We start from the raw sequence: 23086 nt of genomic DNA, 5'->3' as shown, positions 1-23086 counted from the left end.
GACCTGGGCAATTATTCTAACTCCTCTCTCATTGATAAGAAGGGTTGCTGAAACAGGAAGATCACTACTCTGCGGTTACAGGAAATTCACTGCCTTTTTCTACACATGAAAGCCACAAATATATAGCTACATTGAGAAAAGCTGATACACCATCACCATCAGATAAGAAGTTACCTTTAAAAAAACAAACATAAAATAATTCTGTTGAAGTCCACAGATCTTTAAATTAAAAAAAAAAAAAAAGGTGCAATACCCTGACATTATGTTAAAGCAAGAAGTAATCAAGTACTCACTTTTTTATTTCTCGGAGGAGCATACGAATAAGGATGGCCTGCAGTGGCTCAATCATTAATTTTCTCCACATATCAAGAGCTAGCTGTCAGGACACAACACAAGTTTGTATCAATATAAAGTACATCTAAAAAACCCTCTAAAACCCACCACACCAAACCTAGAACAGTACCAAAGATGACATAATTCCCCATTCAGGATCTTAAAAATTCAGTTGCTACGTAACTTTTCTGTAGTTAGGCAGTATGTGAATGCCAGCTTCCCAGACTGCATTCTTCCTACACATCTTAATAGAACTGATTCATTCCTTGGTTCCAGTCCATCAAGTATTCTCAAACACGTATAAGGACCCTAGGCAAGTTGGTTACAAGGGCAGATTTTGAGACTACACATAAACAAAACATCTGCACAGTAATAGGTAAGTGACGTATCTTTCTACCCAAAGTGTCTGCATGTGTACAAACACCAGTATTTCTAACAATGATTGCAAAATAAGCCTCAGTCGACAAAAGGGAATTTCTCTTGGTCAACTTGTCAGAGGCCACAGTCAAAGATGCAGAATCCTTTCATCCAACACACAAAGAACATCTCCAAATTAAGACCCTTATATTTTAAGCAAAGTCACTGGCAAGCTAATATTTGGCTTCAAATGGAATTCAAACCAATTAACATTAGGGATAGGCCACTCTATTTGTCCAATATAACATTGGAGGAATCAGTCAAGTGGACTCAAATACCTCTAATTCTTACTTGTGAAGCAGTTGCTCCCAAGATACATAATTTTAAAAAACACAATTGCAATAGTTCAAATGAGTTTTCACACTTGAATCAAAGTCAGATTTAAAGCTCAAAAGGGATGTGATCCCTTATATACAGAGAATAACTACACATAGAAGACATCCAAAAACACCTGCCAGAAAGTAGTACACTGGGAAAACATGAAACTGAAAATAATAAGGACAATAAGGACAGAGAGACTATTGTTTCTAAGAAAGATTTGACACAACTAACAGGTCATTAGATTTAAAAATTAAACTATCAGTTGGGTACGTCTTAACTGAAAGTAGGCACATAGCTATCAACTGCATATCTGATCCACTTTATGAAATAAATCTCCTTTTTAAGGAGCAGACAAATGAACTTGCCCCAACTGTCACAGCTATTCAGCACCCATGCTGCAATATAGGGCTCAGAAATTAAACCTGACACAAGCAGGCTCAAGGAGAGGTAAAAGTTTGCTTATAAATCCAAAGACAGATCATGTCTTGAAACTAAAGTTGTCTTAGGAGTGATTTTCACTGCCTTGCCTTGCGGAGAGTAGTTGGAGAACAGTTAAGTTTCTGTAAGACAACAGGAACTCATCCACTACAGAATGAAAGAAGCCAGCTGGAAGAAGCCAGCTCTGGAGAGAGAGAAGAGAGGGGGGAAAAAAAAGGAAAAGAACTGATACATTTTGTGACTATGATGCAAAGAGAAACAACCTCAGGTAGATCTATTCTGCAATGTGGTCTCTAGCATGGTCCTTTTCACATATGAGCTACCAGTGGGAAGCAAAGTCAAGTCACCTATTGGAATTTTCTTGTCAAGCAAACTATAGACAGATCAACCCAGCAACTTGATGTATTAGTTCAAGTTTCTCCCCCTTGAGGATAGGGACTGATCTTACTTCTCCAACTAGACTGGCAATACTGAAGGCAGCTGTTTTCTCCATTTTCCAGAACTTATTTCTGGGGAAAAAACATGGCAGAAGGCACATCTTAAACACCTTCTAGCTCAGGGCTCCCACAGAGCCATTGAAAACTCAGGAGTTTGAAATCAGTGATAGGGGCTCAACTCAGAAATGCAGTCTTCTTCACCATGTATTCATAACAGAGGGGAAAAAAGTAATCTCTTGCAAGCACTGGCAGACTACTTTCATTAACTTATCTCATCCTGTATGTTTCCTAGTACAACAATTACTGAACGTCTGGAACACTTGTGGCGATGAAGAACTGTCTGAAGCTGTGCCCATACACCTCACACACACACACACACACACACACACACCTCTGCTCTCAGGTACAGACCTACTGTTACACACCTTGAAAGAACTGAGCATGAATGGACTTGTTTAAGATTACTGAAAAGCTCCCAAAGTTTTGTTACCACACAAGAGTGATGTTGAGACAGAAACTTCAGAACAGAGTGCGCAGTTCTGCTTCTAAAAACACTGGGCATTATTTCTGTAACTTCATGCTGAGATACAAGAGAACTATATATAAAATAAACATGTTTGCCCTTGGGTAGATAAGGGTCAGATAATCTCAGTCATCTAAAATGGCATAAATGGTAATTCCTTCAATTCTAAAGTGATGAACAACAAATAATTTGACTTCTGTTAGAGCCCTTGTACAAACCAAAGAATAAAAGATAGAATCCTAAAGGAAACATAATGAAAGAGAAAATGCTTTCAAAACAAAGACTTGATAAACTTGCCAAGTGCCCTGTATGTCAAGAAATGGAGCAATGAATTCACCAAAACAGTGCTGCAATTTAATACATGAATGTAGGACTCAAATCTCCATTACTTTTCAGGACAAAGGAGTAACTGCCATAAACCTAATCCTACACCACTCAAGAACAGATATTAACTTTACTGCCTTGAGATTCTCAAGAAAAGCTTTTATACTTTGTCACATCAAGAAATAGAAGCCTAAAATCTAATGATTCAAGGGTTTCCAAAAACAAAAGTATACCGCTTCTTCAACATGTTTTCTAGATAAGCAGTAACTTAAGAATCTAAAGTTTGTTTGCAAAGTGGTTCTATTATCACATTTTAAACCCAAGTTTTCCCAACAGTTTTCATATTTGCTTTTTCCCTGCCAGGTCACTCTTATTCTTCTGCACCAAAACTGTAATCCCATTAAAAAGAATAGTGTTTACATCTACAATATTTCTTTGATATAAAAAAATGAAAATTTCAAAGGACAAAGCTGAACTCATGGCATTCTGAATATCATTTATATCCAACTCCCCTTTCAGATACCTACCTCTCCAATTTCCATCAATGGTTCATTCATATCCACCCCTCCATAGCCATACTGAAGATCAGCTTCAGTTAATTTGTTCTTCTTAATAAACTGTGTGTTGAGGTACCTATAGAAAGAAACATATTCTAATCAAAAGAGGTAAAAAAAAAAGGTTTTTTAAGTTAAATTCAGAATTGTGGAATGTCTTCCACATGACAAAATAAAACCTCCTTTAACCAATGCCATTGCTATTTGTAGAAAAATGTTACAATACAAATGACATTCAAAGAATTTACATCACATTAAAACAGTAGTGTTGGTAACTGAGAGATCAAACAGGAACCTGAAATATCACTGTCAGCATTTTCTTGATGAGCAATATTCTTGTGTAAGAATCCAACCTTTCAACATGCACTGCTGTGTTACTCATGCATACATATATGTGCAAAACAACTCCTAAACTCACAGATTAGTATTAGAGTGATAGCAGTCTATCTTAATGATAGAAAAACACTCCTGCTATGAGATGTTTTAAAGTTAAAATATTTTCTACTACCCATACTGTTTATTCTTTTGTGCTTCTCTCAGACTGAAACACAGAAGTACTGCTAATTTTAACAGGGCAAACTTTTGTCAGTTCTGGTCCCTTACTTAGGTCACGGTAACTAGCTAACAGTCAGATAACAAATTTTAAAGAGAATTTTCAGAAATTATTTTAAGTAACAGTCATAAAGAAGAAATGCTATAAATTTTAAAATTCAGTATTTACTACTGTATGCATTGTTTTCATAAAAAACACAAAATTGATTCTGTGTAGGTCCTGCCAATACATCCCTCTTGACTCTCAGTATTCCCACAAAACACGTAACACTTTTAAACTGAACCATTCCTTTTTTCCCCAGTTAACTGGGAAAAACTTCTACTATATTTCACAACTACACTTATAATATTTCTTATCTTAGAAATGCTTAAATGAGGCAACTAAGAAGGTTTTTAAAATTTCTGATCTAACCAGAAGTTTTGAGATGCTCAGTTTCAGATGCTGAAAAGAGCAAGATTACTGAAGCACTCTAAGAGATCCAGGCTTCAGAGGTTGCACCAAACCAGAGATGTCTGAACACTCCCAGCATGAAGGCAAAAGTCAAGCAAAGGAGGAAAGGAGGAACACACTGTGAAATCCTGTGAACTTGAAAGAATTTAGGACACCGAAGAGTCCAAAGAAGGAAGACTTGTCATATTGCAGCGATGACAAACTGGAGTACAGTGGCCTGAGCTACTTTTAGACTCAGGAAGTACTGCAACCCTGTGCTACCATTGATACCAGCCATGAACTGTAAATGCAGGTCTCTCTAGAGGGCTACAGGCCCTCCATGTCATAGAAAACCTGTGAGGACAATAGAAACAGCCGGAACACCAGCCTCAAGCATTGGTAGCATTTTCCCATCTTCCCCCACGTGAACAAAGCCAACAGTTGCCAATCTGCTTTTTCTCATTAAACTTGCTGAAAAGGAAAGCCCTACACTCCCCTCATTTACTCCTTTCTCTCTTCCATCAGTACATACAAAAAGAGAACTAAGAGTAGCATGTAAAACTAAAAATTGCTATACCTTGATATGCTGGGTTTACTACAAATACCTTAAAGACAAAATGGAACAAAGCAAAAGCTGCACCATGTGCATTTAGTCTTCAGGATTTTATTATGAACAATTTTAATACTTCTTTGTTTTTTTTTTTTCCCTTTAAATGACTTAATTTCAATTTGCTGGACAAGAAAACCCTCCCAATCACTTGAAATTAAAGTATGCAGACCAGATTTTTAAAAAGTACCTATGAAACAAGTTACAGCAATAATACACTGATAAGACCTAATGTCCAGCATTATTTTTATCTATTATTTTTACCATCAGAACTAACAAAAACAACAACTGAAGAAATTTCTTTCAGTGCTCCTTATTCCAACAGTTTTATCACTTTGGTTTAAGTCAAGCACATGTGGGATTTTACTTCTCAAATTGAATCCAGACTTGTTTTCCTAGCAAAATGCATCGTGGAGGATAGTTGGGAAAAAAAAAAAAAACCTAACCAAAATCAACAGTGAAGAAAGAAAATATTTAACTCATTTGCCAATTACATGATTGATCTCACATTTTATGAATTTTGCTCAAAAGTGTCTCACATTTGAGTAGTGTTTCAAATATTGCCTATCAGGTTAGAATCTATTTTAAAGTAACTTTCAGGTTACCACCTGTAGACATTAATCAGTTTTCATTGCTGGAAGAATGATACGAATTAGAACCTGGGATACAACAAAGTCAACTAAATTATGGTAATTTTTTCAGAGCAAGCATGCAATAAGAAAAGAGCTCCAACTGATTTATAAAATGCAGAATATCTTAAAGCTTTGACTCAAACCATGCTGGTTCAACTGCATACTGCAGTACAGTGCCATCCTTGTACAAGAATTCCAAGGATCATTAGTTTATACACAGCAGGCTTGATTAGCACCAACACATTTGGCACTGCAACATCAAGTAGAATACATTGGTAATGAAAGAACTTTAGGAACCATCTTGGATACTTACCTGTTGAGGCATTATTCCTTTTTTCTCATGTTCTGCTACCATAACTATATTCTCTCTAAAATTGACCTGAGGCATATTCATGCATTGCTCTCTTTAATCAACACTCTTCAACTTAACCTGTCAAACATTTCAGTAATTTCAAAAAGTTTTAACAACTCTTTTGCAAAACTTACCTGTATAAACAGTCCATATAGTCTGCCCCTTTGCTATACTCTTCCCAGTATCTGTGATACATAACCAGTACTTGTTCTTCAGCTTCCAGAACTCTCTGTGAAAGCACACATCCCCCACACACCAGAATTAGTATGAAAATAGCACACAGAAAGTTATCACGAGATTATCATTTTGGAATAGCATTTGCATATTCAGAATTGTGGCAATGATCAAAAAGCTAACACATACTACTAGCTACACATACATACTACCAAGTTTTGGTGAGCCAGCTAGCTCTCTCTACTGTATTACTTTCTATTGATCTTTTCAGAAGCGCCTGCTTGAATAAGCCTGTTTCATATTCTCACATCAAACTGGTGGGATAACTCACAGAACCATTCCCTCACTGACACAGATCAGTTTTATATTCACACAGCCACATGCACTGTACACTGGAAGAATTGACCAATTATAACCATTTAAAACCACTATGCCTTACAGGATAGACAAGTCCTTATACTTGCCAAGAATCACAGAATAAAACAAGTTTAATAAAGCAGATTTACATATATACATAAAACACATTCAAATTTTTCAAATCTAGGCCAAAATCAAATTTAAGCAAATCATCATCTAAAAAGCTACCAAACTTCTCAAAATAGATTCACACTTCAGAGAAGTAAGTTCAACAATTTAAACTAAATAGTATGATTTGTGGGGGAGACAAGATCCTAGGAATTCAACTTTAATTCTCTATAGAGTTTGTATTTTTAAAGTCTGGCTCAAGCAGCAAAGAAGCCCATGCAAAAATGCAAAAAAGGGTAAAAAAGTTATGAGAAAGGAAAGCTGATAGACAACAGAATTGAGAATGCTTTCCTCAGCTCTATGCATTTTGCAAGGGTTTTCCAATGTTATTTCAGAGACAAGTGGAGGATAGCCAATTTAAAAACTGGATGTATATATTCCACTACTTCCCACAGCTTCCACTGTGCTGCCACCTGCCTGATTATCCTACATGAGCTCATTCAGCCCACTAAATAAACAAGGAAGAACTTATTTGGCAGAGTTCTCTGCTAGTTTAGTGAACTAATTTAGTCTATCAGAGTGCCAGAATTATCCTCTCTGTAACCAGTGGAACTGCCCTTTAAGACACCCAGCCTATTTTGTCAAATACTTAGGTACCTAAGCATGAAGCCAACTAGCAGCACTATGCAGAATTTGCAATGCTTTGCCCCTATAAAGACACTGATAAGCATCTTATTTAAATCTACTTCTCTTTTTACTGATACAGATGGAGGCACCATTCATCTACCCTATCTATTAAACACAATGAGTCATGATTCCAATGAAATTTCCTGTCTTAGCTTATGAAACAGAAGTTAACTCACAGCTATACAGACATACAAATATTGCTGTCATAATAAATAATTAGACATTATTTCCTCCTCTCCCAAGCATTTGTGTTAATTCCCACACATTTCAGAAGGTTTTTGTTTATATTTTTAACAGAGTATATACAATCAGTTTCCAAGACACTGGAGTATACTTTTCTGTTGAAACAGAAGGCTAATAACAAACACCAGTATATTTGCAAAATTAAGACATTTCTCTAACTTGTTTGATTATAAGCATTCAACATAAAAGAAAGAACTTGCTTTTCAAGCCAATGAATATATTGCATAAACCATAACTGTTTGCTTGGAAAGAAAATTATTTATTTGTGGTTGCATATTAACAGGAATCTATAATACCTGCCTACATGGTTGTGTGATATGTGTTACATATTTCATATATACAAGTATTGTGTGTCCGCAACTGTGTCTGTGATTTAGTCTCATAAAGACCTACAAAAGCCAAAAAAAGGATGAAGAACACCTACATGGACATCAGAAACTGTACAGGTTACCTTGTGCAAATGGCGTACATGATTCTCCAAAAAAATTTTAGTCTCAGTATAAAGTCTCTCTCCAAGAGGTTCGGGATAAGCCACACACAAAGCATAAATGTCTCTGGGCTCAAAGTCAAGGTTTGTATTAAAGTGTGAAAACATACCAACAAAGCTTATGATTTACAGAACCCTTTCTTCTCCACCCATGCAGTTTAGATTTTGGGGGTTTTTTTTACATTTGAACAAAAAAAATTAAAGGAACCATTTTCTGAAATCAATGTTAAGTATTGGCTTTTGCAGAATCCAAATTTACAGCACCAATATTAGTGTTGTGGCAATGTTAGAGCTAAGATCTTGAAACTTCTGATAGCCCCATACTGATGTGGTTTCTACCCTTCATTTGCCACATATAATATACAATAACCTCAAGGTGAAAAAGCAGCTTTCATGCACCATTCATTTGTATTTGCAGCCAACACGAACTGAAACTCTCCTCATATAATGGAAGAAGCACTAATTAGATTAAGAATGTGATTAGTCAAGTACAGAGCAGAGCAAACACATGGTGAAGCTGAAGTTTTCCTTCATGGAGTCCAAAACAACTTAACTGTCCCTGCATTTTGCCCTCACTTCCACAGATAAAACAATTTCAGGGGACATTGAAAATTAAATAATCACAATGGTGGTGTGGATAAAAAGAAGTTTGTATTTTTTTTAACCATTATTATAATTACAGTAATCCTGTTTAGATCACAGCCACAAAAAACAGTCGTACTTGTTAACTTAAACAGGCAGCAGCAAACTGTTAAGCCTCCCTTAAGGTGGTTTTGTCCCTAAACGACCTTTCAGAGCTACACCTTTAGTTTGCATTAAGTTTCAAGAGTAACTTGAGGAAGAGGAGTTGTGAGTGAGAACTTGGCTTTCAGAAAAGTCAAGCAAGGATTAGGTCAAGTTTCACATGAACAACTGTGGGAAATACACTAATTCTGCAAAAATTATTTTAAAACATTATGCTTAATCACTAAGCCTAGGTACTTTATAAAGCCAGCCATGGTAGAAATCAATGATTCAGTATATCACTTTAATTAAGAGAAAACATAAGATCTGCTTTCCTCTAATCTACCCTAAAAAAGCACATTCCTGTGCAAAAGGAGGTAAAGATAGACAGTTGAAGAGTCACCTGCTTAACCTACAGAACAGTGTCAAGCTCTCATCACACAGCTTGTCCAATCACACGTTTTTCATTTTTTATATGAAATTACTACTCAAAACAAAGAAGATTCTGATGTAGGAGAACCAATTAGCAAAAAACCCTTTATCTGGCAACTGGAATCTCAGAGACCCCAACCAGAACCTAATCTTGAGTACAGTCATTTCATTTATATAGATCATCTTTATTAGAATTCTCCTCAGAACAGCAAAAAGCATTAAACGGAAACACTGAGAAACAAGATAGGAAACATTCACTGCTTTGTAACAGTAGCTACCATTGCACTACACCAGCTTGTAAAGTAATGACCAATAAAATATCAAAATAAATTTAAATAGTTTAGAATTAAATATTCTATTAAAGAGATTGTAAAGACTAATTAGTTTTTACACTTTCCCCTCCCCAACAAATTTTCTCAGTCTAAGGATGGTGAGTAGTCAGTACATCCTCACTATAACTCAAGCCACAAGCCTCTTCACTATGCAAAGATATTTCTGAGAAATTAAATTTAGAATTAGAAATCTTCCTAATTTACTCACAAGCAAAGGAGGGGACATGACTTTTTTCTCTTTAGCTCCACAACTACACTACCAGAATCACCAAAACCTGCAGATCTCTACCACAAGAACAACATACCCCAAACTTAGAGGAAAGAGGCAGTCTTCAACACAGGAGCACAAGAAAATAGCAATGGCAGTTTGTTTGATGAAAGCAGCAAATATATCTGAATTTATCTTGTAAACAAGTTTCTTAGTTTTAATAATCCTGTTTAAGAATGAAAACGGTATCTCTACTCCTCCATGAAAATGCACATCTTCCAAACATGTCTTTCCTTATTCTAGAGAACAAATTTTCTTACAAATGAAGAAAGCTGAATCTAGCATTCTTCCTTGACATTTGCCACTGTGTTTAATATCAGCAGACATACAAATTAAGAGCTTAATCACAGAAGCACTTGAACAGGCATCTGACCCTCCTGTATCAACCAAATACTACTTGTTAGATATCAAGTTTGTCTAGAATTCTACAAAAGTAAAGCTATCATGAGATTGAAATATATCCGACTACAGCAAAACTGCTCTTTCTTGCTCAGGTTGTACTTGCTTCTTTCTCCATTTTTTCTTTGAGTCCAGAATCCAGATTTAAGTGTGATATTCAAAATGTTGTGACTGTCTTAGCAAAAAAAACCCCAAACAAACAAACAACCTAAAAACTCTAATCACTGGTATTTTACTCCATAAACTAAAAGCACATTTTTCCTTTGCTGCTGTCCCTTAGAGTAACAGTAAAAAGGCTTTACTGTTCAATAATTTATCTTTAATGGTGAAAGCCATCTGTTCTTCCAGTTCAGCATGCAGTTTTGCAGGGTGAGAAAGGTCAGAGGATGCTGCAGCCAAACTGCTGCCTAGGGGCCTTCACTCTGTATTGGGAACAAGAACATCAAAACCCTTCTCCGACTTAAGTGCTTTGGTAGCTTCTACTTGAGGGGCATTACCCAGCAATGGGAAAGTGAAACACTTCCAAACTAAGAAGGAACAACAATGAAATTACTATCAAACAGAACATACTATATCCAAGGCTGCAAAAGTTCACAAATATTGTCCTCAGGGTTAAAAAACCACCTAGTTAAGACCTCTCTAGGAGACCAATGTAGAGCTTTGGTAAAATTTCTATTCATCAATCTTCTGTAACAGAACCAAAACTTTGTAGATGATTTCAGGACTCAGTCAGAAAGAATCATGACCATATGAACTTTATTTACTCTTCCTTCTTGGCCAGTTGTTTTTAAGGATACATGTTTAAGTTTCTGGTTCATCACAGGGCCCTTGCAAAATAGTTCATTAGAGGAAAGAGAACAAACTTGGAGAAAAAATGGTGAAAAAAAAGCAGGTGGCCATGTTGCATACTTTTAAAACCATTCTGTTTGAAGTACAGCTGCCCCTGGGTACTGTTCATCTTATTTGCTTCTTATTGGGTGAAAAACCCAAGACAACAACAGAAAGAGCTTAATGCTCTACCTGTTCAAAAAAGTTCTATCTAGAAGGCAGTTACTAAAGTACAGGTCAACTACCTACCACTCTCTAACCATGCCTTAACTTGCAAAGCACTCCCATGCCTACTGAACAGTTAATACCAGAGTCTTGAAAGTGGTACAATGTATTCACAACAACATCTGAGAGACATAGCTGTCACTCATTTACTAGACAATGAAACAAGTTCATACACATTTCTTTCTGCAGAGAATCTTAAAAGGAAATCTGAAGGTCAAAGGTGACTCAGGATGACTCACATAAAGTGACATACGGTCTTTCAGTTGATCTTTTCCAGATTTTAGCTCTTACACCATTGTGGTTACCAGCTCATTGCCATTCTAGCATTTCAAGTATGAGGTAAAATGTTCATTTAAAGATAAGCCATTTTTAACAATAAAATTACCATAAGTTACAAAGGAAACACTATATTCAAGAGAAACAAGTTCTGCAGAAGTAGTGGGGAAAATATTAGTTCTAGAAGAGGATTATGTGCAGTACAAGCCTGTCATCCCTAAAATACTGTCAGCTTCCATACTTCACTGGAACTCTGCTGCCCCAAATAGTGAAAGCTAACACTTCTTAGAATACACTGATGCAGATTGAAACAGTGATTGCTTGCTGTATCTTAACCTTTGTTTCCACATCACTGTGTCGACCATACAGTACAAAGATCAAATGATACTATAATCAATGAAATAACCTGTGTGAGTTGAAATAATTCAAATAATCTTTCTGTTGTGCTAATAAAGCCATCAGAAAAATAGAGTTAATAGAACATTTCCTTTAAAATCCCTGTAGATGTTTGGAAACATTACTCCAATTTGACTGAAGAGAAAATAAAAAGTTAACAAAGAACAAGATGACATTTTTAAAATGCCAAATTTAAAAAATTTAAAAAATCTTTAATAGCTTAATCTTCTCTATGTATAAAACCTGAAAAAAACTTTTATTCCAGTTGTATAGAACTACCAATTCCACCAAGTTGTTGAATACTCATTGAGCCTGTGTTGAAATACAAAGTTTGGTTACAGGAAAGCAGAAGAACTAAACAACCAACATTCAAACTGGGAGTTACACAAACTCCTTGGGCCATTCAGCCACAGATAATAAGCCAAAAGTCTCATGCCTGTGCCAAATCAGGCACTAATAATGCCACTTTCCAAGGAATGTAATTAAGAGATGATAGTAAGTAAGGTCTTACGAATTACATGCCAAATGATTATTCCAAGACCGCTTCCTGAGCCCGCTATTCATAAGCAATCCTTTTCCGATGTTCAATCAACTGGACTAAATCCCAAAAGAGGATCAACAGCAGACTTGTGTGCAAAGTCTCCACATAAGAAGTTGTAAGCAAAACAGTGGGACAAGAGGAATCAATACAATATCTCATACAAAAAATATTGTTTTATATTTAAATCTATTTTAGATGTCCTTGTTTAAATGTTTAAAGTTTTAAGCTACAGAATTTAACGACTTGATAAAGACTGAATTATGTAATCCTCAAAAACTGCTTAGAAAGAATGACTGCAGAATGACTTCTTAGCATGCAAATATCCACCTAGTTAATAAAAAAAATCTTTTTAAATTCTGAAGTCACTTGTACTTGACTTCAGTACAAGGTGCCAAATCATGCCCCCAGAAATCAGTTACAAAATTTTAGAATGAAGGAGCTCTTAAAGATTATTACACCACAAAAAGTCTCCACAAGAACTACAAGCTATGTACATATACACATGCACACACTCAAAACACAGGCAGTGTGGGAAAGCAATTCTGAGAAACGGTTAACATGTTCAGAATGAGATGAGACTTTAGAGTGAAGCTCCTACACACAGAATAAGCTTATGTTGTAAAAACTTATGTATAAGGATCTTCTCAGGTGCTTGTTTTTTCACCCACAAGAATTAGCACATCAATAGATAAGTATACATGATTCTTCCCCCTCGTAATTAAACCAAACTGTGTCCAATCCCTGCAGAACAGGTGCAAAGCCTCCTAAAATTCTCCAATTATTCACCAGGATGTAATGGCTAATGAATATAGAGACACAGGGCACAGTATAACTGGTTAGAAAGGTTATACTTCTTTCAAAAGACGTTCACTAAAACTTAAATCTTGTAAAATATTACAGGTCCATTTTACATGTAATACACAAACCCTTCCACTACAACAATGTATGTACAGCTGTGACTCTAACAGCAAGACTATACGAATGCAGAAAGAGTAGTTATTTTTAAACACAGCTTAACTGTCATGAATAATGTGGCAATAACAGTGGAAGGAAAGGAAGAAGGCTTTTTTATAAATCCTTGCTGTAGAAACGTCTAGTATGGTAGTTACACAGCTAGAAATGCAAAAAAGAGGGAGAAATCTTTACACTGAACAACCTCATCATGCCCCACAACCTAAATTTAAAGACATACACTCTCTGTCTTGAGTATTTCCCCTGCTACACACAAACACTTTAACACACAAGAAAACCTCAGTCAGAACAGTAAACCTGTAAGAACAGCTTTAGCATAACCTAAGTATTAGAGCCACCAAAAGTGACTAAACTGCTTTTTAACTGCATTGTGATTTTCACATAGAATAGTTCCCAAATATGCAGATTTCCCCATCCCTTTCAACTTATTCACAGTCCTAATAACAGGTACAGCCTAACAACAAGCTGCTCAAGATCACTGTTATATAACACACGTTTACTCTGTGCTAAACACATCACACAAACACATTAAGTCAGATTTTTCACTTAAAGGATACGAGAAGCGATCATTCCACGTTGCTCTTTCAACATAATCCAACATAACAACAGCTTTAATCGTTGTTAGCAGTTTGTTCCATGTTTCATCAAAGTCAACTACTCGTGGTTTCAAGGACATTGTGGGGCTTTAGTGTCAATCTGCAGAAGAATTAAACATGTCAGACAACATTGCACAATCACTGGAAAAATATACACTTCCTTTGAATTATTCAATTTCAGTTTTGTACACTATTGCACCACTACGACAGAGTGACAAAAAGAACACCCAACCCCTCCAAAATGAAGCTCACAATCCCTCATTTTCAATGCTTTGGAATGGAACATTAATGTTGCATGAGTAGCCTACAACATCACACCCATTAATCTAACAGCATCATGCTTTATGAAGTTCATTACTTCACCAAACTATTCATTTAACAGTGTCACATGAATAAAACAACTTTCCTGTAAATTTTGATTTATTTACTTTTATTCGAAGACTGTTTCAACTGTATCTAAGAAAATTTAGGGTAAGAACAAACCAAACTATTACTAGAGTATCTGATATTCGGTTTGTAGCCTATGTTCACCTTGTTGCATTCATGCAACATTTTCAGTGTTACAGCTGGAAAGCCACAAAACCTGAAAGTTTTGACTGGGATGTGAAAAAGAAAACACAGGGCAATATGCAGAGCTTGTGCAGCTTTACTGCCCTATGCAATAGGACAAACAGTGTGATCTTTCAAGTAAGACATGGCTTAAAAATACAGAAGCTGTATTAGTAATTTCATATTAAAAATACTGAAGAGATTTATTATTAAAAAATCACTCAACATTAAATTATCCAAGTAAAACTAGGGAAAAATTAAGGTGATTTCAAAACGAGACAACTGTGAAGGCCTCTTGTTTCCACCAGTCTCTGTCCCATGCACCTAATCTAGAAATGACCTGATGTGTGACATTCCATGCACAAAGCAAGTCTGGTTCCTGCTCAGAAACATGACAGTGTAAGACTACAATAAAAAGTGGAAAGAATATTTCTATTTCCATTTCAAACAGATGGACAAGTGACTCTTATCTTTCCAGATTTTCAAGGTCAGAAGTGACAGCAGAAAGCGAGTGACAGACTTTGAGCACAAGAGGCAGATCTCTGTAAGGGAAAGAATCAAATGTCATGCTAAAAAACTATTTAGCAACCAGCTTACTATCTTAACCACTACTGGCTCTCACAGGATATATCACTTCTCAGTTTAAGAAAAAAGCAATAAAATCAGATGCAACTTCTAGCACGGATGCATACAACCTGCCTCCCTGACTAACCAAGCCCCTCAAATGCTCTAAGTGTTGTCTTATTTGTAATACGGTTATTAATTCAATCCATATATGTTGGCAGGACTTTACACAGAAAAATCAGTGAGAAGTGACAAAACAAAGATCCATCAAAGAAAGTAAGCTGAAAAAGACACTGTTGTATGTTTCACAGAAACATGAATCTCACAAGAAACAGACAGCAGCTCACTTCCAGGAGGAGAGAGGGGGAAGTGGTAATCCTGAAAAAGACTTAATATCCCTCTTCTGGAAAACACGAGAGCATCTCCAGCTGACCTCAAGAAAAAATAATCACGGTTCACAAAAGAAATTACGGATCATAAGTGCTTGTGGTAATGAAGCTGTACTTGTGCTATATTAGAGGTCACTGTACGTGGTACATCCAAGGTAAAAGAGCCCTTTCTTCAAAGACAAGCAAAACTGAGGGGAAGAAGGAAGGGTGAGGAAAAAATCCTCTCCACAGTACATCCCAATGTCATTAATCAGTAACACCATATTCTGCATGACCTCATACTGCATAAAAAAGTTAAATAGTTTAAGAGAACTGTTATTTGGCATTCTCTTACAACTTTCATGGAAATATTAATTTAAATGTGCTTCACAGACGTTTTAACAAATATGGTGTAACTCTTACTGTCTAACACTGGACTTTTTGGTATGTGCCGTGCTCCAGTGTCAGCGATGCTCAAGCTCACCAACTTCAATTATTAAATGTCTTGTATTATTGCTGTAAGAACTATAGCAGGACAGAATATCTACCCCAGGGTTTAGACTATTCAAGGGGTGGGAAGCCAAACTATTTGATAAGCCCTAAGGTAAACAGATGTTATTGAAACCTATTTACTCAGCAGGATAATGAAAGGATGCCGCTTCCATCGCCTCATTCTTTAAAACGTACGGCGGTCATACTGCACGTATTTGCTCACACAAATAAACATAGCATTCTGTCCAGCATCAAACAACGCCCCAAATTTCCAAGCGGTTTTACCACCTCGATAAGCAGTATTACAAGCCCATGGCGGGTGCGCAGCCACAGGCAGGAGCAGTCGCATCAAACAGGTGACCAGAGCTGTCCGCCCCCGCCCCGATCTCCGCTCCCCACCTTCTCCCTCCACCAAAACAAAAGCGAAACTGGCTGAGAGCACAGCCCGCGGATAACGAGCGGCCCCGCCAGAGAGGCCGCGCCGCGCCCTCCCCGCGGGGCAAGGGCAGCACCCGGGGCAGGACGCGGCGGGCGGGCGCGGCCGCACAGACACGGCCGGGGGATGGGGGCCCGGGGCGGGGGCAGCGCCGGGGCCGGGGCCGGGGCCGGACAGGAGGCAGGGCCCGCTCGCCCCCGCGCACACCCGGCGGGGTCGGGAACGCCAGCTCCCCACGAGCGCGGCGCTCCTTCCCCTCCGCGCGGGCCGGGCCGGGCGAGGGCGTTACCTGGCGGCCCGGGGCCCGAGTCGGCGACCCCCGCCCGGCCTCCCTCGCTGCTGCCCTCGGCCGCGGTCGCTGCCCCGCTCCGTCCTCACAGCGCTGCCATTACCGAAAGCCGCTCGCGCCCCGCCCCTCCGCCGGCGCCGCCACTGCGGGGGTCGGGGCGCGGCCCCACGGCCCCGCTCGGCGCTGCTGCCGCAGCACTGCCGCCTCACCCGCGGCGCCGCGGCCCCCGGCTTCTGCCCCCGGACTCTCCCCGCCGGCCGCAGGGTGAGCTGGGGCCGGTGGGTCCCGCGCTTCGTCTCTTTCCGATCGCACCCACCCCCGCCGGAACAGCGGTGTTTGGTACAGCCCGCACTGTACGGCGAGCGCGGGCGGCCTCACTTCCCGGCGGCGGGGCGGTCGCCGCGCACGCGTCACTCCGCCTTCCATGGCGGGACCGTTCCCGTCCCGCGCCTTCCCGACATGGAGTCGCGGAGCACGGGGGCTCAAACGGGCCTCTCCCCGGGGCGCGACGTTCCTGGGCTTCGTGTAAGGAGCTCGCCGTTACCTCAGAAGGTGGAAGTGTCCCCGTCCCGCCGCCTGCCCCCAGCAGGGAATTTCCCCAGCTTCCAGCACCCTGCTCCGGTGCGGAACGCCCCGGCAGTGGCTCGGCAGAGAGCCCGCCGTCCCTCTGGGGGCCTTTTCGGAAAGGGACAACACAAAGTTGGTGTGTGCAAGTGACAAAGTAGAGTCGCTGTGGAGACCAAGCAGCCGCCGTGCTCACGTGCGCGCGGTGGAGCCCCGGGCACCGCCTGCCCTGCGGACACCGCCCGGAGCGCTCGCAAACGAGCACTGGAGCTCTTGGAAAAAAACCTAAAAAACAGGGATTCGTTTAGAGCACGAATAGTGCAGCTCTCCGTAGGAAACAATAGTGTTCTGGAAAATAAACATTTGTTTCTGAAAATTCTCTATTGTTCAAACTACTCAAAACTCATGTCAAAATAATTGCTTTCCCTGTTTTCAAATCAAGTCCCTGCCCATTTCATTTCCAGTGCTTGCACCTTTATCATTAAGCCTTAATGCTTTCCTTTGTGTTCTCTTTTAAAATTATTTTTATTAGCGTCTTCTAGACATTTTAAACACGATTTCAACTGTCTCTGTTTTCACCCTAAACCCTTTTATTTTTCTATTCTGCTAGTTAAAGCTCTTCTATTTGCTGGTGGGGAGGTAGGCTGTAACTTCAGGCTTTTGAGTGCTCGCTATTTTCTGCACGTGTTGGATTCTATCTGTGGCACTTTCTTCCTTTTTTATGGACTGAACGCTCTTTTTTTAAACTCTTAGAAGCTCAAATATATGCTGGCACAATTTAATTATGCTATTTATGTGTGAATGCATTACTTGTACAAGATCAATTATCACAAGTTAGACAGCCATAAATGAAAACCACCCTTATCTATACACTACCCAAACAGTACACAGTACATATTTTCTAAATTTCTGTCATATGTGGAAGTTTAGTCCTGAGTTAACTGTTATAAAGTGGAAACATAGATACAGAAAGGGAGGTATTTTCAAAACTAATAATTTGGGGTGTTCATCATGGGAGAATCATGTATTAATTTTCTGAAATTATGACTATTCACAATTAGCACAGACTTTAATTAGATACCAAATCCTCAACTATTCTGCACATTTTGTTCTAGAAGGCTGCAGTTAAGGAATCACAGTTAGGGAGTCACAATTCAGAGGAAGAATGTGAACATTCATCACTGCTTTTATGTAAGATATTTAAAAATTGTTCTTGGATTTAAATGCATTTAGGAAATAACAACTCCTGCATAAGTCACAAAACTTTAAAATCTGGATATCCTTTTCATCAAGTTTCTTTGTCAATGTGTCAAGAGAATTACCACCTGAAAACACAGAACGGGGTATTGCAGGAGTGTGTTTCTAAGGTCATCTTGCCACTCCCATGGTGCTGCCCGCACTTCCAAAAGAACAAAGGTTCTCATAGAGTCTATTAAGGAATAATTACAATGTATCTGCCAAGAGCAAGATCAAAACTTGTGCGTATGCACCAATGCTTTATGGGAGCTGATACATGATTTATGAATCAGTGAGTTCAGTTCAGTGTTACCTCTGTGCTGGGCTGCTCCTACCTGCTGAAGCCCAAATGTTGATCATCTGAATTAAGCTCTGTGCAGCCATGGCCAAGGCAGCCAGCAATGAAAGCTGCATTTGGCAAAGCACGATCAATTAATGGTGTCCTCAGCTACCTCAGTCATGTCTTGATGCATTTCTTCATGACAGCAAATGTGCAGATCTACTTTAAATCCTGCTTGACCAAGGCTTAGTGTTGTCTTTGAGCAGGTGTAGATAGCAGAGACACAGATGGGGGACAGGTGGACATTCTGCAAGTTTTTGTAGGATAGTCCTTTGGAGAAGTCAACTTCTCCCCAGTAAATTCTTATCAGTTCTTTATATATTGTTGAGCGACGCAGGTTCTTTTCTGCTACATGCATGTATCACCTTAAAACTTTGCCACCACATATATGAATTTATGTTTCTTTGATTACATCTGCTGTCAAGTCTGCTCACTGTGCTAACCAGTATTGCAGTATTTCCTGAGTTCCCCCGTTGTTTATATGCATTTATTTTCTCTCATCTGATACTTCTGTTTCTCTGTCTGTTTGCATTAACTTGTTTTCTTTTCTCTTATGTAATTGATTCTTTTGGAAGGAGCTAATCTATTTTATGTTTATGCTACATCTAACACTGTTTTATTGTGGTACAGAACTAGGAATCCCACAGCCCTATGGTAATACAAACACTATATTAAATGTGCCACTATACCACCTACTGCTTTATTTAAAAGCTGGTTTAGACTGCAGTCTGAACTGACAGTGAGTATCCACATCCCCTACCACCATTTCATTTGCAAATGCCTTCCATGTTACTATCTGCTCTTCTTGTCTTTGATTTAAAATCTTATTTTTAGAGTAACATATTCCTTAGCCTTTTTCATGTAGAAAGTGATAATATTTACTGGATTATTTATGCTATATTCATGTCATATTCATTTTTTACTAGATGACTTAATCTGCATTATTGATGCAGATAATAATACTTAAAATTTTTTAAAATAATATTTTGCTTCTGAAAACAAGATAAATGAAAGCAGGAATGGACCATTATCTCATTATAACTATTTTTAATATTGTGGGTGTCTTTCATCTGATAATGTGCAAAATATATGTATAAACTGAAAATATATTTTGTGATTATAAAAATACTCCGTAATTAAGTATTGTTCTTGTAGATTTCTTTTAAGCATATGAAGAATTTCAAATGTGTGATTATTTAATCTGCTTTAACCCCTTTAAGAAGCAGGCGCTCACTGCACTCCTGGCCACAAGATGGCAGCGCTGAACAGATAAAAAATAGCAGCTCAAGACTTTCAACTTGCACAATCTACAATAAAAATAACAAAATCCACACCTTTTTGTTCGTGAAATAGGAACATTAACAAAAGTTGAGCTCTCCCAAACAACACTTATTAGCCATCAAGTGTTTAGTTCAGCTCCCAGATCTGTACTATCCTTACCCAGGATGGCTTGGAAAAAAATTTGCAAATACCATTTTTTCCCCATCTATTATTAAAAAGGGGCAAAAGGGGCATGAATTTATTTTCATGTCATTGTAGCTAAGAAGCTAAATCATCTTTCTGAGCAAATCTAGTTACTTTTTCTTTCCTGTATTTTTTTGCCAAAAAAAATTGCTTAAAATATTCTGCAATATTATTGACAAGCAAAATTGTGTGTTTAGAACTTGTAGAGATCAATGAGCTGTCAAGACTTCATGATGCAATAAACAAGCCTAAATGATTCTACTTACAGGAATTTTCAGATATTAAACAGCTTTACATATGAGGTACAAAAAGAGCAAAAGATTTTGTGTGTTCAGTTACAAGGTTGTAAATCCTTCCTGTTCCGTAAGTGCATCAATGCTGATGGCTCAGGTATTTACTATGGCCTGGGTGAACCAGATATAACAATTTACCAACAAACAAGCAACCTGGCATATAAGAGGTTTCAGTGTTCCTACTTATCATATTGTTTATCTCAGCATTTGGAAAAAGAGTGCAAAAAGCTTCTAAAGAAGCTATTAGGTGGCTTTATTTTCTGAATTGTTAAAAATGAAGGAGTCCTGCCTGAGTCATCATCTGGCTGGGTTTGAGTTAATTACTGGGATTTTGCTTTCAGGTTTAATTTGAATATTAAACTACCCCTGAAATTTATTCTAGTAAATAAGCTAGCTTGTAGTTTTCATGCTTTAGCTTATATGCATAAAATTCCAAAGCTAGTACGAATTAGGGAAGCGTGGTGACAGAGCTGAGGACACGGAATTTTTCAAACATCACCTCTTATCCCTGCTGGTGGAAATGAGAGAGAGAGGGGGAGAGAGCCATGAGAGGATGCTGCATGCAAGGGAAGGAAAGCTGCAGTTCCAAGAAAGTTCTGTTACCTCTACCAGGTCATGAGCTGGGAGTATATTTGTTCATAGTACCAGAAGTGAAGCAAACAATATTATTCTAAGTGTCTCTCCTTCCCTTCTGATTCAGAAATTATGCTATTTTCTTCAGAAAGTGGTTTGAGTCCTTTTTTAGTGATGCCTTTTAATAAGAGGCTCATAGATCGTTTGCACCATTCTACAATTGCTTTCAAAAATCATAGTGAAATAATCCTTTTGTGGAGATGCTGTAACAATGCAAAGACATTGCTCAGTACCTCGAGTCCTGTGTCCAATTCTGGGCCTGCACTTCAAGAAAGGCATTGAGGTGCTGCAGCATGTCTGGAGAAGGGGAATGAAGCTGATGAAGTGTACAGAAAATAAGTCATATGAGGATGCACTCAGGGGGAGCTGGGGGTGTTCAGCCTTGAGGAATCTCAGGGAAGACCTTCTTTCTCTCTACAACTCCTTCAAAGGAGATTATCACCAGGTGGGGGTCAGCCTCTTCTCCCAGGCAACCAGAGACAGGATGAGAGGAAGTGGCCTCAAGCTGCAATTGGAGATGTTCAGGTTGGACATCTGGAAGTATTTCTTCACTCAAAATGTTGTCAGCCATTGGAATGGGCTTCCCAGGGAGGTGGTGCAGGTATTCAAGACACAAATGGCACTTAGTGCTGTGGCTTATTTGACAAGGTGGTGCTCAGGCAAAGGTTGGACTCCATGACCTTGGAGGTCTTTCCCAACCTCAACGATTTTATAATGCTATGATTTTATGAGCAGATACTGTGAGGGGAAGGCAACTGCTGCTTTCTGTTTGCTAGGCACAATGTTTTGGAGATAATAGTCAGGTAAATCTTGAGTGGTTCTACCACTATACTAAAAATGAAAAGCCCAGTATACAGCTCTATGACATCTGCGTGTGCAGTATGTATAAATATACACACAGATGGAAGAAAAACACTAGAACTTGGTGACTGCAGAACCCCTAGTGATGATGACTCTTAGGCAACACAACTTAATTTTGAGAAAAGGTTAAATTTGAAGAGCTGCTCTTCTCAGGGAAAAAAAAAGGAGAAAAGAGCAAATAGTATCTGTCTCCACTAAAATATGATAAATGGGAAATCTCTAGTGCCCATTTCTAAAATGTCATTTTCCAAATTAAACTAGGCATCATTCAATTTCCTTGAGTTTTCTTGATAAATTATTTTATAAAAGTATGTATATCTGTCTCTCAAATAATCCAGTTAAACACATATTTCATACCTAATGGAGATGGAAATCTCCTGTAACATGCAAAAGTGCTAGACAAATAGAATGAGAACAAACAGCTCATAAATAAACCAGCTGGCAAAGTAGCATCATCAAAGAGATAAATTAGTTGAGCTAACATTTGTTGAACTATATATTCTTTTCAGAAAAATATATTTCTTTAGCCATTAATCTGTATCACTGGTAGATTAAGAACCAACAATTCTTGACATGAAAGAAATACAGAAGCTCTCTCACGTAAACACACTGCAAATAGCCTGACAATCTTCTGTTACACAGAATACTCTTCCATTTAGTTTTTTCTCACTTATACTTCTTCCTTCTCTTTATAGCTCCCAGACACCTTTACCTTGCTCCATTAATTCACCAGCTTTTGCTTTTCATTTTATATTCTGCATTCTTGCTCTTCACTGTCATTTACAACGATTTACCACCAACAAAACAATCTCCTCCCCCATCGAAAACAATTTACAGTTTCTAGAAAATCTAGTCTACAGCCACTGTTAACCAAATTATTTTTTAAAATATATTTTAATTGAATATTTTTAATAAATATGGGGTTTTTGGTATGTGTTTGCCTTTTATTGCATTGTCTGAATTTTTTATGTCATTCACCTTTGGTTGAAGTAGTTGCTCAATGTCCTATTAATGCTAGCCACATTCCCACACT

General features: G+C 38.4%; 1 protein-coding gene across 1 annotated transcript in view; it reads right to left on the bottom strand.

Moving 5' to 3' along the window:
* CUL2 (cullin 2) overlaps nucleotides 1-16770 on the bottom strand; it is a 41386-nt gene extending 24616 nt beyond the window's left edge. The window contains exons 1-6 of the mRNA XM_033070701.2: nucleotides 16663-16770; nucleotides 13926-14064; nucleotides 7941-8043; nucleotides 6055-6149; nucleotides 3321-3426; nucleotides 294-376 (exon numbers count right to left, since the gene is read on the bottom strand). Coding sequence (XP_032926592.1) covers nucleotides 294-376; nucleotides 3321-3426; nucleotides 6055-6149; nucleotides 7941-8043; nucleotides 13926-14044 — 506 coding nt within the window. The 5' untranslated portion in view covers nucleotides 14045-14064; nucleotides 16663-16770. The remainder of the gene's footprint in view (nucleotides 1-293; nucleotides 377-3320; nucleotides 3427-6054; nucleotides 6150-7940; nucleotides 8044-13925; nucleotides 14065-16662) is intronic.
* Nucleotides 16771-23086: the final 6316 nt, after the last annotated feature.

The sequence above is a fragment of the Catharus ustulatus genome, chromosome 1 (assembly GCF_009819885.2).
Source record: "Catharus ustulatus isolate bCatUst1 chromosome 1, bCatUst1.pri.v2, whole genome shotgun sequence".
In the NCBI taxonomy this organism is placed as follows: domain Eukaryota; kingdom Metazoa; phylum Chordata; class Aves; order Passeriformes; family Turdidae; genus Catharus; species Catharus ustulatus.
This window is presented reverse-complemented; position numbering and strand designations above follow the sequence as displayed.